Genomic DNA, 14364 nt, shown 5'->3' on the forward strand with positions numbered 1-14364 from the left:
TTGGATAACAAAATTCCTGTCTGACTGCATCCTATGAATTCATTAAGCTTTGGAGCTTCAGGACAGGGGCAACATGACATTGCAATAGATTTAATATGCTGTTGAAAGAACAGGACTTGCAGGCACACAGAGAGGCAATTTTAAGGCCTCTGGTGTATATACATATTTCCCCATCCCGGCTCTCTTCCTCTGATCAGGAGCAGTTTCCTGCAGCTGTTAACCCAGAGAGGTAAAAAAAAAAAGCTGTTGCAGCACTGTTAGAGACATACAGGAACACAGACACGGACTGAGAACAAAACACGTGCAACAAAGAAAAAAGGTAATATATATTTAGCACAGCTTCAAGATGCTCAACAGTCTCACAAATATATACTGCATGTTTCTTAGCCAGAAATGCATTCATATCCAGAGCAAGAAGTTGCCTTCTACCAGTTAAGGAAAATGCCAAATTTAATGTTCATAAAAATGGTGGCATATGACAGGCTGTAAGGGTGCAAGGAGGAAATTGTCCTCTGTGAGGGTGGCAGTGCCATGGCACAGGTTGCCCATGGAAGCTGTGGCTGCCCCATCCCTGGAAGTGTCCCAGGCCAGTTTGGATGGGACTTGGAGTGACCTGGTCTAATGGAAGGTGCCTCTGACTGTGGCAGCAGGTTGGAATTTGATGAGATTTAAGTTCCCTTCCATCCCAAACCATTTCATCATCTCCCCGTAGTGCTGGAGGAGTGGGCATGGCCATGTGCCCCACCCAAGGCCTCTGGTGACAGAAGTGAGATGGGAAGAAAGTAGAACTGCAGCTCAGAAGAAAAGCAGAAACATTGAAATAATTATTTTCTTAAAACCACCAAACTACTCCTCCTTGTTATAAGTTATTGCTGTAAACAGAAAAAACAGAGAAGCTGGCTCCTGCAGGGACTGCTGACTATGGCAATTTTTGACAGCTTGGGACTGACTCCTGAATATCCCACTGCGAAATTCCTGTAACACACAATACTGAACTGCACTTTAAAAAAACCCTGTATAAATAGAGAAGATTAACTAGCAGGCTAAGTGTTCAGGCCATATGTGCATGTCATACCTGTTTTATCCTTGCAATTAAGGCTTCCTGAAATTGTAGCTTTGTATTTGAAGATTGAGCTAGCAGACTTACAATTTATATGGTGTAATGTTTAATTTAAAAAATGGTTTAAGATCACCAAGGCTGGAAAAATCTTATTATTTCTCAAAGGCTGATAAACTGCTTAACAACTACTCTAAGTATTCTTCTGCAAAACAGATTACATTCAGAGATCTCCTCAGCAGACATGAAATAGAATTTCACAGGTTAGTGATGTAAGCAGAGGAACAATTTAAAATTAATTTTGATGTAGAAGTCCCAAACTAATCAGAGCAAGATGGATGAACGAAGAGGTGAAGGAGGAAGTGTAACAGCTCAAAAACTGAAAAACACATAATTCTTTGTAACTTGAAATTTTTTTAATATTAAGCATTATATTCTAGTTTGTTTTCAGTTTAAATCAATGAACCTGATTTTTTCTTTTTTAAGAGATATACCTTTTTTTTTTTCCCCGAAACTAGTTTGAGCTGGTTTGAAAATGAAGTGTTACGCATTATTTTAATCTGAGTGAAAATCTTTCATTGTTTTCACAGATACTTCAGCTTGAGCCAGCCAGCCTGAGCCCTTTGCCAACCTGAATATAAGCTTCCCCTGCACCCCACCCCAGAGGAACTTAGATGCCTGGATTTAGCCCACAGACTCTCGCTGGACTATTTAGAAAATAGTGATCTAATAATGAAACTTTAAGTCCAAAAAGAGGACTAAATGCCTCAAATGGCATTCAGGGGCTGTACTGTGAATCTCGTGGGGCAGTTCTCTGAGGGGATGGCCTGAAGCCCTCATCTCCTTTGGGGAGGAAGCGTGTCACATCCTATAGACACTGACACGCTCTCTTCCTTGACAGTAACTCCTCAGGGGACATCGGACTGACTGCCACGAGTGCTCTTCCTAAACAGCTTCTGGAGCCTTTGTCTTCTAGGGAAAAATGTCAAAGTGCTAACAGCTTCTAGGTTCTGTGAAGGCGAGACTCTGCTATTTGAGTCCCACAGCCACAAAATGCTGCTCTCAAATTCTCTTGTCCCCTGATTTTACATGATGGTGGTAAGACAATATGAACACTGTGAACTCATTGATGAGTGTCACCATCTCAGTTCTCCCCAGGTGCCACTTAGAAACAAATTTAAAAATGAGGCAGAACTACTGCATCAATAGTTTCAGTACCAGTAATAAAAGAGCAAAAATAATAAAGCCAGTGGATTAGAAAACTGCTAAAACTAGTCTAGAGCAGACAGCATTTACCCAAGGAACAGGTTCCATGAATACAAGGAAATAAATGGAGCTGGACAGAACCCAGTATTCATTTTGAAACCCATTTTGAACCCAGCTGGGACAGAACCCAGTATTCATTTTGAAACAGCAGTGCCATAAAACAAGACTACAGAAGAGAGCAATCCTTCTGTCAACTGCTAAGCACCAAGGTGAGCAGACATCAGCTTCATTTAGCTCACCAAAGCCTCAGCAATGGGTGTTATTTAGACATTTCACAGAAAACCTGGCAAGCAGGACATCTCTAGCTGAAAAAAGTGAGTATCTTGTTCGTTTTGACAGCACAAAAATTTAAAAATAGCTAAATTTGTTCTAAAAATAATATTAGTTTTTTTCAGGCAACATCTTTTCACACTGCAGACTCCATGTTAGATGGAAATACACTGTCTGCTAAGGAAACAAGATGAGTACAAATGTCTTTAAGCCTAGCCACTTAAATGTCACACAGTGCTGAGTCTTAAGACTTTCTCAACATTACTAGAAAATACAGCTGTCCTTTTGTTGTTGGGAAATATCTTGAAATGTGTTATAAAGCCAACACAACTGCACTGTCATCTTTCATTTGATTTTAGGATTGAAGAGAACCAAAAGCCTAGCTCAGAAGAGAGTTCCTGAGAAGGATATAACCTCTCTGCCTGGTTGCCCTCCTACATTCTTGAAGGAAAGAATGCAAAAGTCGGGGAACAACATTTTCTAAAGAAAAAACATATGGTTGTTTTTCATCCAGGCCAGGCATGTATACAGAGAACAGCTAACTAAATATAATAACCAGTTCACTCATTCATTTCTTTCAGGACTATTTATCTAAATCAGTAAATAGATTATTTAAGAAAATAAAATTTTAAAAACCCCAAAACACAGGAACACAGCTTCTAATTAGAAACATCACAATTTGATTTTGGCTTTATTGTGGCAATGTGCCATTCTGACCAACCCAATCAAGAGATGGTGGCTGCAGTTTATTTAAACAGTAGTCCTGGGCGGTGAGCAGGTTTCCAGATGTGCTACTCCACATCCCTGCAATCAATAAATAAAATGAGGAGGACTGTTGGAATGCTAACATTTGTCCAGAAAACTGCTCAAAGAGTTAAAGACACGGATGATAAAAGCAGCTGCACCAGCTCTTGTCATGCTGCCAGAGTTGAATGTTTACCTAGTGCTGCATCCCCACCAGATGGGGTGAAAACAAAACGTAGAAAGTCTCTTTTCCCAACCATTTTGCCATGAAGAAAGGTACAGGAAAGCAGAACAGATTTATGTGGTAGAAGCAGACCCGTGAAGACACATTCAAATAGTTGTGTGTAGGTTTCTTGGCGTTTCTGTTAGCAGACATTCTGGGGCAGCATCTGCAATCTAAACACTATCCTGTTATTCCACAGTCCATCACTTTGCCTGTCTCTGGATTTATAATTCATGCCCTCTGGTCTTACAGCTTGCGCTGCAAGAGGGTCTCTAAATTGGGATGGCTAAGCTTGGGGGTTGAATTATGTTTTATTTCTCAAACCAAAGCCACAGGTGTACAGCTCTGGAAGATGCTGAATGTTCCCAGTGATGGATGCTTTGTGTGTCCTCATAAATCCCCGCTGCCTAGAGTGGCGGCGCAGAACGCAGGACCCAGCCACAGCGAGAGCACGGTGGAAGCGCAAAAGTGAGGGAAGAGTGATGATAAACCAAGGTAGGAATCAAAACCCTTTGTGCAGCCTGCCTTGTGGAAACTGGGCATGAGGCAGGCTGCATGGACACAAATCACTGAGCCGAGCGCCAGAAGTAGTTTTGTCTGTCTTTTCCCTCCCCCAGCACGAAGACTCTCCACCGACCCATGATCCACCCTGAGGACCGGGCGGAGGATTAGCAGCCAAGGCCAAGGAATAGTTGGGCCAGAGCCAGGACAGTGCATATATCATGACTGACTTCTCTGGGCCTGAGGGGAGCTCTTGCTTGGGAAAGCATTTCTTCAACAACCGCCCGGATTTCCATTGCTGGCACACGTGGTCACACCAGCGGTCCCTCACCTGACCTGTCCCCAGTGCTTATGAGCAGCTCAGCTCTTCCTAACTCACAAGGCTTCTCCCACACCCAGCACTAAGATCTTGGCTCTGGGACAGCACTCCTGTGTGCAGTGAAAGAGTGCACAGATCCCTGAGGGCACAGGCACTGTATCCTATGCAACGCTGCTGGCTCCACACTTTACCACGTCCTAATCCTTCCCTTGCTGCTGTACTCAGTGTACCTGCTGCCAAAACATGCTGTAAATCTATAAAGGTGCATTTGATGGACACCTGGAGATGAAGATAATGAAAAATTACAAGTCATCCTTCTTCCAGAAACTTCCCTTACACAGGCTAAGGTAACAGAGCAAGAATCGGGTCACAACTTGATGAAGTGAAAATAAACGTAAGAAAAGCAAGAAATCCTTGATTATGGATAAGGAGACCAGGAAGACAGCCAAAACTAAGTTGGGAATCCATTAGTTCTTATGTCTAATGGAGCTTCTAAGTGTATGGTGTCTGCTTCCTGGAAAGAACAGGAAGAGTTGGCATAGTCTTTTATAGGAGCAGGATATCATCTCTGAATGTTTTAAACCAGTCAGTGCAGCCCATAAAAATGGAGATGCAGACCCTAAGAAAAATGGGAAGAGGGCTGGACAGACAGAATTTTGCTCTTGATGGACTTTTCCAGAGTTAACTGCATCTGGATGTGTACCATGATTTTTATCTGTTAAAAAAAAACCCCAAACCTTAAATCAGATGCACCATATATGGTAAGACTGTTCTTTGGGCTGCAAAAGACTACTTGAAAGACTGTTTATTACAGCTAATAAATGCCAACCTTAAAGTGCAAAGGATAGTACCTTTTCCTTGATGCATTTTCAAATATAACATGGATGTGGACAATTTCAGACAAGTCTGCTTTTTTCAACACTTTGTCAGGCCCAGCTTCCCCACCTGTTTTGCGTGTGTATTTCTGGATGAATGGTCCAAATGCAAAACCCTTCTTACTAAGAGTTACCAAACAAACACAAACTAAGAGACTCAAAAGAAATGGTTATGTTAGGCAAAGAGCTGGACATGCCTGCGAGAGTTTGTTTTATAAACATTTAGCAGCTGCTCAAGGACATAAATACTTCCAAACACTTTTATGATCCATTTCAAGATTGTGTCATTCCTATCTTTTTTTGCTAGTATGGCAGGACATAGATCATTTGATGAAGCAAGCAGCAGCCAGTGTGGTACCACCTGGATGTCTACTGCCCATGGTTCCCATCCCACTTGCAATTTTTGCCACTGACTTCTACTGAAAACTTCTTTCCTGTGATGTTTTAGATAAATCATGACTAGCATAGTTTTCAATGTATTCTTTGCTGGCATGAATTCAGAACAAGTCTTTAGTGCAACCAGAAGACTTTAGCCAATGCTGCTCACCAGCCTGGTTGAAAACTATCCCAAATCACACCAGCTGTGGATTAGTCAGGTTGTAAAGGGAAGCACGGTAGAGCAGTTGCATTTAGCTTAAAGTTACTCTTGAACACGCTTGCTAGTGCATTTTAACACTGGCAGGAGGGCATGGGAACTTGTGAGTTAGCTTTACAAGAACATAGCAAATTTTAAAAGGAAGTTTCAAACAGTGTTTAATCAGTGTGATATCTACATTTTTAAACACAGGAACCCATAAAACATGCTGCTGTTCTTGTCAGCCACTTGTGGCAAAGGTCCCATGCTCACTTCATGTATTAACGTCTCCCTGGATTACCTGAAACTCAGAGATCTCCCAACACAAGTAAATATTTTCATTTTGGACTGCTGCATTAAACTGTTGATTAAATCTCCTGGATTTTGTGGGGTTTTTATGAACAGGAGTCCAGGTAAAGCCTGTTCTCTGATCGAATTCTTGACTTACACACAGCGCTAGGTGTGGGGTACAGCTGAGTTCTGCTCCCCTCCCTCTTACAAGAAAGACAATAATTGCTGGCTGCATGACACTGTTTTTATCAGTTCAGTCTTTGGGTGTTTTGTTCTGAACAGCCCTCACTGACTTCTGGCAGCTTGGACTGAGAGTCCGAAGAGACATCAAGACAAATCCGGCCTCGGCTTCTGATGGAGCGTAAGGATGTTCAAGCCCAAGCGAGTCCAAGTCACAAGTGAGCAGTCTGAGGCTACAGAGTAATAGATTTTGGTTTTTTACAGTGCAAAAACCATAAAACACACAGCTATCTCCAGACAAAGCACAAGACAAATTATACCTCAAGCCTTAAAATTGTGTTTTCCAGCTTTGGCTGTGCTCAGACTGTGGAATACCTGAGCACTGCTGCAATAGGAAAATGTAAGCCATAGCTGTTGTCACTGGCACAAGACACTGCACACAGCATGGCAGAAAACAAAACTGTATTCACTTGTCAACAAGTCAGCTTTAGTTCTATTTTTACTGCTAAAAAGCAGGAACAAGTTCTGCAGTAAATTAAATCCATCAAACCATGGGAGACCGAAGATCAGTCCAAAGCATGATGCAGGATGTCTCTGTTAATAATACTCACACCAAAATCTGAAACCAAAATTTTGGGCTTGGACACCTCAAGTGAAAGTGCAATTAATCTTCATAACAAGACTTCATGTCCTGTTTTAAATGAAAGAACTTGGAATACATTTGGTATTGTGGAACAAGCATATGACTGGATGCTGAGCAAAGCAGAATATTGAAATATTGAAATGCAAATTCTTATTTCCTTTCAGGGCTAAGATTTCAGTAAGATTAACTGGGGAGTCCATAGCTGTTTTCTGGCCACTGATGCAACCTCTGCACATTTGTGATGACAACATTATAAAGGGTTTTATTGCCATTTAAATTGGTCTTTTGGTAGTCACACATGAAATTCTTATGACTTAGGTAGGGCCACTTATTACCGCAGGGCAAAAATCCACCTACCTAAATCTGTAGTGAGTACTACCAACAGCAGACAACTGGATAAAGGAATAAAATCCTGATTTCCAGAAACCAAATTCCCTTTGACATCAGGTAAGCCCAGCTCTCCCTGCAGAGATCTCCATTCAGCATGGCTACCCAATCTCCATCCACTAACATTTGGGACCACCACCAGAACATTTATTTTCTGTCCCAAATGCGACATTCTCCGCACGACCACAGCAGAGGAGATGTTCTGGCTGCCTCACCTGCATCAGCAGCTGTGACCAGCAGCAGGTACTGCTCCTTGGCCTCCCGGTCCAGGCTCCGCACCAGGCGCAGCTCTCCGCTGCCCGAGAGGGTGAAGGCTCCCTCCTCATTGCCAGCCACCAGCACGTAGGTCAGCTTGCTGTTCAGCCCTTGGTCATCATCCCTTGCTACCACCTACACAAGCAACGCAAGCAGAACAGGTATCAAGGACTGTAAAATTACATCGGGTTGGAGGAGGCATTCTCTGTGATAATAATCCAAATTAACGGGTTGAACTAATGCAAATGCCGCAGGTATAAATTAGCTGTAATTGAAAAATGAATACTTAACACGGTGGTGGTGGATTTAAAAAGCGCAGATTGAAAATACTAAGTAGCTGATTATTTATTTTAATCAAGTGTAAATACAGTAAGACTGTGTTGGGGCTCAGTGAACACCACAAACGACCCGGTATAGGCTAAGCTCTGTATGAGAACAAGCACTGCACGTCCTGCTGTCGGAATCCATTTAGTTCTCTCTCAATATTTGGCACACAGCCTCATCCCATGCAGGCAACAACCAGATTGAGGGATTTGTTGCATGGAAGTTGAGAATGAGATGAGAGGATAGAGCAGACACCTGAAGTCCCAGTGGAGGTGTGAGGATAGGTAGGGAAAATACAAGCAGAACTCCAAAGCATAATATTACCTTTTGGTAAAAAAAAATTCACTTTTTTTTGGTAAAAAAAAACAAAAAGAAAAACAGGACAACAAAGACTGCAAATTCAGTTAAAGCCAAGAGGCAACATTTCCACTGTTTTGCCCCTTTTTAATTTTGGAGGAAGGACACTGTGCCTTAATACCACATAGGCATGCTACCGATTGTCAGAGGCACATATTTATTGCTGAATGTACCCACCTGAAGAATAACTTTTGGCAGTGTCTCCAAATTCTCAGGGACGTTCACAGAGTAGGGCGAAAGCTCAAAGGTGGGAATGAAATCATTAACATCCTTCAGAACAATACTGACTGTCGTGGTGTCGGTCCTGGGGCTGCTCCCGCGGTCAGATGACTGAACAGTCAGTGTGTAGGAGGGCTTCTTCTCTCTATCCAAAGGCTTGGCCACAGTTATCACCCCCGTCACAGAGTCGATCCGAAACTCACTGCTGGCATCCCCGCTCACGATGGCGTAGCGGACCTGCCCATTTGTCCCTTCATCTCCGTCAGCAGCCAACACCTGGACTAAATCCGTCCCTGTCAAAGTATTTTCCGCCACCTCCACTTGGTAAAGCTTTTGGGCAAAGAGCGGGTTGTTGTCGTTAATGTCCAGGACAACGACCACCACATCCGCCGACGAAGAGAGGGACGGCTGGCCCTTGTCTGTGGCTACCACAGTCAAGGTGTAGTTGGCCACGGCTTCTCTGTCGAGCTCCCCGGTGAGCCTCACTTCTCCATCAATGGTTCCGATGCTGAACTTGTTTCCCAGAGGCCGGAGCAGGCTGTACTCGATGTAGCTGTTGGGACCGCTGTCGGGATCAGTCGCCTGGGCTTTGAACACCACCGTGTCTATGGGCGTGTTCTCCGGCACGTAGGTCAGCCTCGGGGAGATAAAGCTGGGGGGGCTGTCGTTCACGTCCAGCAGGATGATGGAAACTTGTGCTGTGCTGGTGTACCTGGAGGCTGGGACTGGGGCCATGTCGTGGACTTGCACCACCAGGCTGTAGAAGGACTGGCTTTCCCGATCCAGGGGCTGCCGGATGCTCAGCACCCCGCTGTTGTCGATGCCGAACTGCCCCGCGCTGTCCCCGGACGCGATGCTGAAGGACAGCTGAGAGTTGGGGCCTGGGTGGGGCGGGAGAAGAAAGGTAGATAAACGTGACTTCATCCCACTGACCTAGGTACCAGTATTTCTGGCCTCGTTTCTACAGGAATTTTTTCTTAATTTTCCTACAGAAATGAGGATTGTATAACCACGCTGAGTGTTCAGCCTCCTCACCACCATTTTTGAATCCATCTGCTAATTTCGGCCAAGCTTCACAGTGGAGCAGAAGCCTTTGAAGTTATTATTTTCTGAGAAGGTAATATTCATGAAAGAGAGAGGGAGAATGCTAATTGGAGAGGCCACAGAGGGAACGACTGGCAGGGTTCATCTCGGCTTTTCATTCAGCGGGAGCTGCACCGTGGCACCAAAAGTAATTTTTCCCCACCTACAAAGGTTAGGAAAAAGGGCTTGAAGGGTTTTCCATCAGAAACCAAGACTCAGTAGCTCTGCTGCTCACTGAACATCTGGTTTCCTCCCTTCTTCCCAGTTCAACTAAGCAACGTTATTATTAATGTAATTATTTCATGAATTTTTCCACTCAATTAGAAAAAGCCACAAGCAGAAACTCCCAAGCCTAGATGCAGCAAGCCAAGAGTGAACACTGGGGAAAGGTATGCTTCCCATATATGGCATGGTATTCCAAAATATCAGATGAACAGCCCTCACTCATCTCATGATCAAAACATAACTAGCAATTATGGTCAGGGGAGAGATTTATCATTCTGCTAAGGGAAATGCATCCTGAACCTGGACAGGGCTGTGAAATGTACTTAAATATTCCTTGTAGGAAACAATGTGTGTTACTGCTTTTGATTCCACACTTCACTCTAAACAACTAATTATTGGGAGCTTCCAAATGTGAAAAAAGTTTTATCTCCTCCCTCTATCTTACTGTTTTAATTAATTTCAAAAATTGTCCTTTCAAAATCTGTTAATTTCAAAAATTGTTTTGCATATTCAAGAATGTGCTCAGGATTAGTAAATTAACCAACCATTAGCTACTACTTTACCCCTGAAACTAGCTTGTTCATGCAAATAAAGCTGCCCACTTCACTGACTGCTGTGTACTTTGTCATTTTTACTCAGAAGCTCTTTTCTCTCCGAGTGAATTGCTTTGATAATAAAATTATCCTTGCATTAGAATTATTAATCTCTGCTTTTTATTATGCTCAGACTTGAGAAATCTTGTCTAATGTGTCTTTCCCCCCAGTGGCTACTGTAATTGGCATTTTTCCCTCTCTCTCTTTCCTTCTGTAGGAGTTAAATTATAAAATGAATAGAACCAAACATGAAAGACAAAATATCTGAATTACAGAAATTAATACATTTATCTACCAGATATTAGTGTTTCTCCATCACTTTGATCAAGTGAAGGACAGTAAAAGTTTAATGCTAATCTGCTTTTTGTTCAGTCGTATTTTCAAATGACTAATTATATGGATGAAAGACTTTATTTCAGTAAAGTACTTTCTGTAAATTCAAGATTTTTAGAGATGGGTAGGATTTGGGTCCTGCAAAAGAAAATTACTTCAAAAAATACTCTATTCCTCTCACCCTCCCTCCCAACCCTGCTTCTCCCCAGTGTTTTCTATGGTGTTTATTCCTAAGAAAAATTAGCTTGTTATTCCTTATCTTACTTCCATGAACCTTTCATTCTTTTTCCTGTATTCTCATTGGTTTTCATGCTGCTAAATCTTATATAAATTAAACTATGAAACAGAAGAGTTGCCTAAATATCGGTGGAGCCAGGAAGGGTAAATAATGAACCATTCTCTTTTTCAAACACAGCATGCCAAGCTGGCATTGTGCAGCTCGTCCATCCCCCCCCTTCCAAGATTTGGAGCTGGGCTTTTCTTAGGGAGAATGTAGAGACATCCTCTTTGCTGAACCTTAGGTTTATTTAATTGGAAGGTTCATCTGATAAAACACTGAAAAGACAGACATGGAGTCACCAATTTCATGATAACACTCTTCTAAAGGGTTTTGTTTCTATTTTTATTTATTTACTAATAAGCCTAAAAAAAAAAAAAATTAAACAAAACAACGAAACTTCTTTCCCCCTGCCATTCTATAAATACCTGCAGAGTTTAACTGGGAAATAACACCAGCTTTGCCTGGAGGAATACCTAACTAAAATTTTAACAAACTGACAAACACGCATGTGCTTTCCTCTCAGATTTTTCCTGTTAATTCTTTGTTGGAAAAATAAAATCTGAAATTCAAAATGAATGTGTTTAAGTCTTTAGTATATATTATTAAATATCCAAGAGCTGTAGCTGATATTTGCTATGGGCCTGTATATGAAACAGTCCAAGCTGAGATAAACAGCTGCTGTTTCCCAAGGGGTGTGCTGAACAAGAAAAATTAAAATTGGAGCAGCTTCACTATCACCATGTTTCTTTCTTTTATCAGTGTTTATCCTAAAACAACAGCCATACCTCATTATAAAACAATGTCTTTTACAGAGCTCTTTCAAACTGTAGGATCATGTAACATAAATAATCAACGAAATTGTATTTGTATTGAGTGCATTATCTGTGAGCACATGGAGAAGAGTATAATACTAGACTAGCTATTTTTGTGCTCTAGATAAATATAAAATGACACAAGATAAGAAGTTTGGGCTTGAAACAGAAACAACAATAGATCATAACATTTGCTCAAGTTACAGTCCTATGGGAGAACTCAACCTGGCATGCTCTTGGAATGATATTTCTGCCCTATTAATTTTAAATCCAGCCTGCTAGAAAAGCAAGTGTGCCAGAAAATATAAAAGGCAAGATATCTGACTTCTAGTTGCATTGCTCCTCAAATACTCATTTGCCTCCTTGATAACTGAGTGTGTGATGAATGTGAGTTGATATGTCAGTGCTATGACAGAGTTCCCATCCTGTGCACAGATGGAAATTAATGTATGAGGTGCAAGAGAAAAGGAAAACAGACTCATAATGGCGAAGTGAAATTAACTTCCAAAAAGGTTTGAAACCAAGTGCTGTAGTCCTGACAGGAAAATAAGAAATAGAAGAGGAGATAGACACAAACCCATTTATGTACAAGTCTGGAAGAGCAATCCCTTCCCCAGGTATGCATGATACAAGCACAAGCTCCTCTTCAAACTTATATTTAGTTTACATAAAATAGAAGCCTTAACAAGTGTGGTGAAAGAGAGATTCATACAAGTACAGCCAGTATCACAAAGTTATGACTTCTGACTTGTTGGCTTATCTCATGGAATCTCTTCTCCCTTCCTCAGTTTGATCTCAAAACCAGTTACACAATTTTTACCATGGAAAATTCCATCCATCAGCACAAAATTTATCTCCCCACAAAAATGCTGGAGTCCAACAACTCAGCATTTCCTGAGGAAAAACTGCTTTGCTGAGCAATCCTGATAGGTTCAGTCAATTTATGTGGACAAACAGGGATTCCTGGAAGCATGCAGGTGCTTTGTCCTTGAAGCACATCTGAGTGTGAGACACTTCCACGAGCTCCTCTGAGCCCCTGTCAGGTTGAGAGGAGGCAAGGTTGCTCAACATGTCACAAAAATAACCTTCACCTGTAAAGTCACTGTGGGTGTTGTGAAGAGCTTTGCATAAAGTCACAGTGGGTAATGTCTGTGGACACCAGAAAATGCGGTACGTGATGGAATGCTGTTTATGTATTTTATGGTCATATTCTATAATTATTCTTGCTCGGGCACAAGCTGTGTGGCAAAACGGTTAAGCAAGCTATAAAAAATTGTATCTTTTACACTCAACACATTAACACCCTCTAGATGCCATAAATAATCCCAATATTAAAGCTTATTTCAATGGGAAATTTTCCTAAGATCTCTTTCAATACGCTTTTTAACCTCCACTATCAGCACCTTGAAGATGACAACTGTCTTCACGACAGACTTAAAACTTAGAGTATATTTAGGATGACTGCAGATAACATCTGATATTACCACAACCCTCTTTAGAACTTATAATAAACTTTCAGAAAAAAACCTTGGCAGACTTAGGTTTAAATTAAACATGAACTTAAGCATATGAGAGCAGCAACTTCTGGGTAGCCCTAATTTCCCCTTTTTTTAAGTCCTCTAATAGGTTGCGAAGGCGAAACGCAGATTTACGATCAGGGGATGTCAGGGAGCTCCTACCGTCATCGGCATCGGTGACGCTGAAGTTGAGGATGGCGGATCCTGGGGGCAGGTTCTCCATCACGGAAGTGCTGTAGGAGGCCATGCCGAAGAGGGGCGGGTTGTCGTTGACGTCCAGGATGTTGAAGTACACCCTGATGGCCGTGGCCTGGCCTCCCCCGTCCTCAGCGCGGACGGTGAGGATGTAATACTGCTGCGCTTCGTAGTCCAGGCCCCGCGTCAGGTTGAAGACCCCGGTGACGGGATTCAGGAAGAAGATTCCCTCCTCATCATCCTCGCTGATGGTGTACGTCACCTCCCCATTGACGCCCGAGTCGTCGTCGGTGGCCAGGATGGCTGCCACCAAGGAACCTGCGTGGCACAACGGCAGGGCACCGTCAGGCACTCGCAACAGGCAGCTGCCCGCGGCCAGCACAGCAGCAAGCACACCCACAGAGGAGAGATGCCCTCCCTGAGAAACCCAAGTGTAATTTCTCTCTCCTTGCCTCCTCCTCTGTATTCCAGACTCCAACACCCAAGAGCCCCCAGGCTGTCTGAGCAACTACTGCAAAAGGTTTTGTAAAGCATAAAGGGACATCATATTCTTGCTTTTACTCAAACACCGTAAGAAAGGGTCAAGAATGTTTTTTTATCTTCATGCAGATTAGGTATCAGCAGGGGCAAAAACACCTTTTCTCCTGCTAGGTATTGTCTTCCTATGACTCAGACGACCCTCCCTTTGCCGCAGACAATCACAAGTTCTGGATATTTCTTTCCAAATGCAGGAACCGGTATGTGAGTACAAACCGCACAGCCCAGCTCTGCTTTTTGAAGCGGTGCCTTTGCAGGGTAACTGCGGTTAGAAAACTGGAAACCTTATAGGGGTCTGTTCTCC

At 42.6% G+C, this 14364-nt stretch overlaps 1 protein-coding gene across 1 annotated transcript in view; it reads right to left on the bottom strand.

The window, feature by feature from the left end:
* The window catches only part of FAT4 (FAT atypical cadherin 4), a 122756-nt gene that overhangs the window by 42458 nt on the left and 65934 nt on the right, over positions 1-14364 (bottom strand). Inside the window, exons 4-6 of the mRNA XM_086890451.1 lie at positions 13491-13841; positions 8444-9366; positions 7546-7720 (exon numbers count right to left, since the gene is read on the bottom strand). Coding sequence (XP_086746577.1) covers positions 7546-7720; positions 8444-9366; positions 13491-13841 — 1449 coding nt within the window. The remainder of the gene's footprint in view (positions 1-7545; positions 7721-8443; positions 9367-13490; positions 13842-14364) is intronic.

Source organism: Cyanistes caeruleus, chromosome 5 (assembly GCF_971803275.1).
Source record: "Cyanistes caeruleus chromosome 5, bCyaCae1.hap1.1, whole genome shotgun sequence".
Lineage (NCBI taxonomy): Eukaryota > Metazoa > Chordata > Aves > Passeriformes > Paridae > Cyanistes > Cyanistes caeruleus.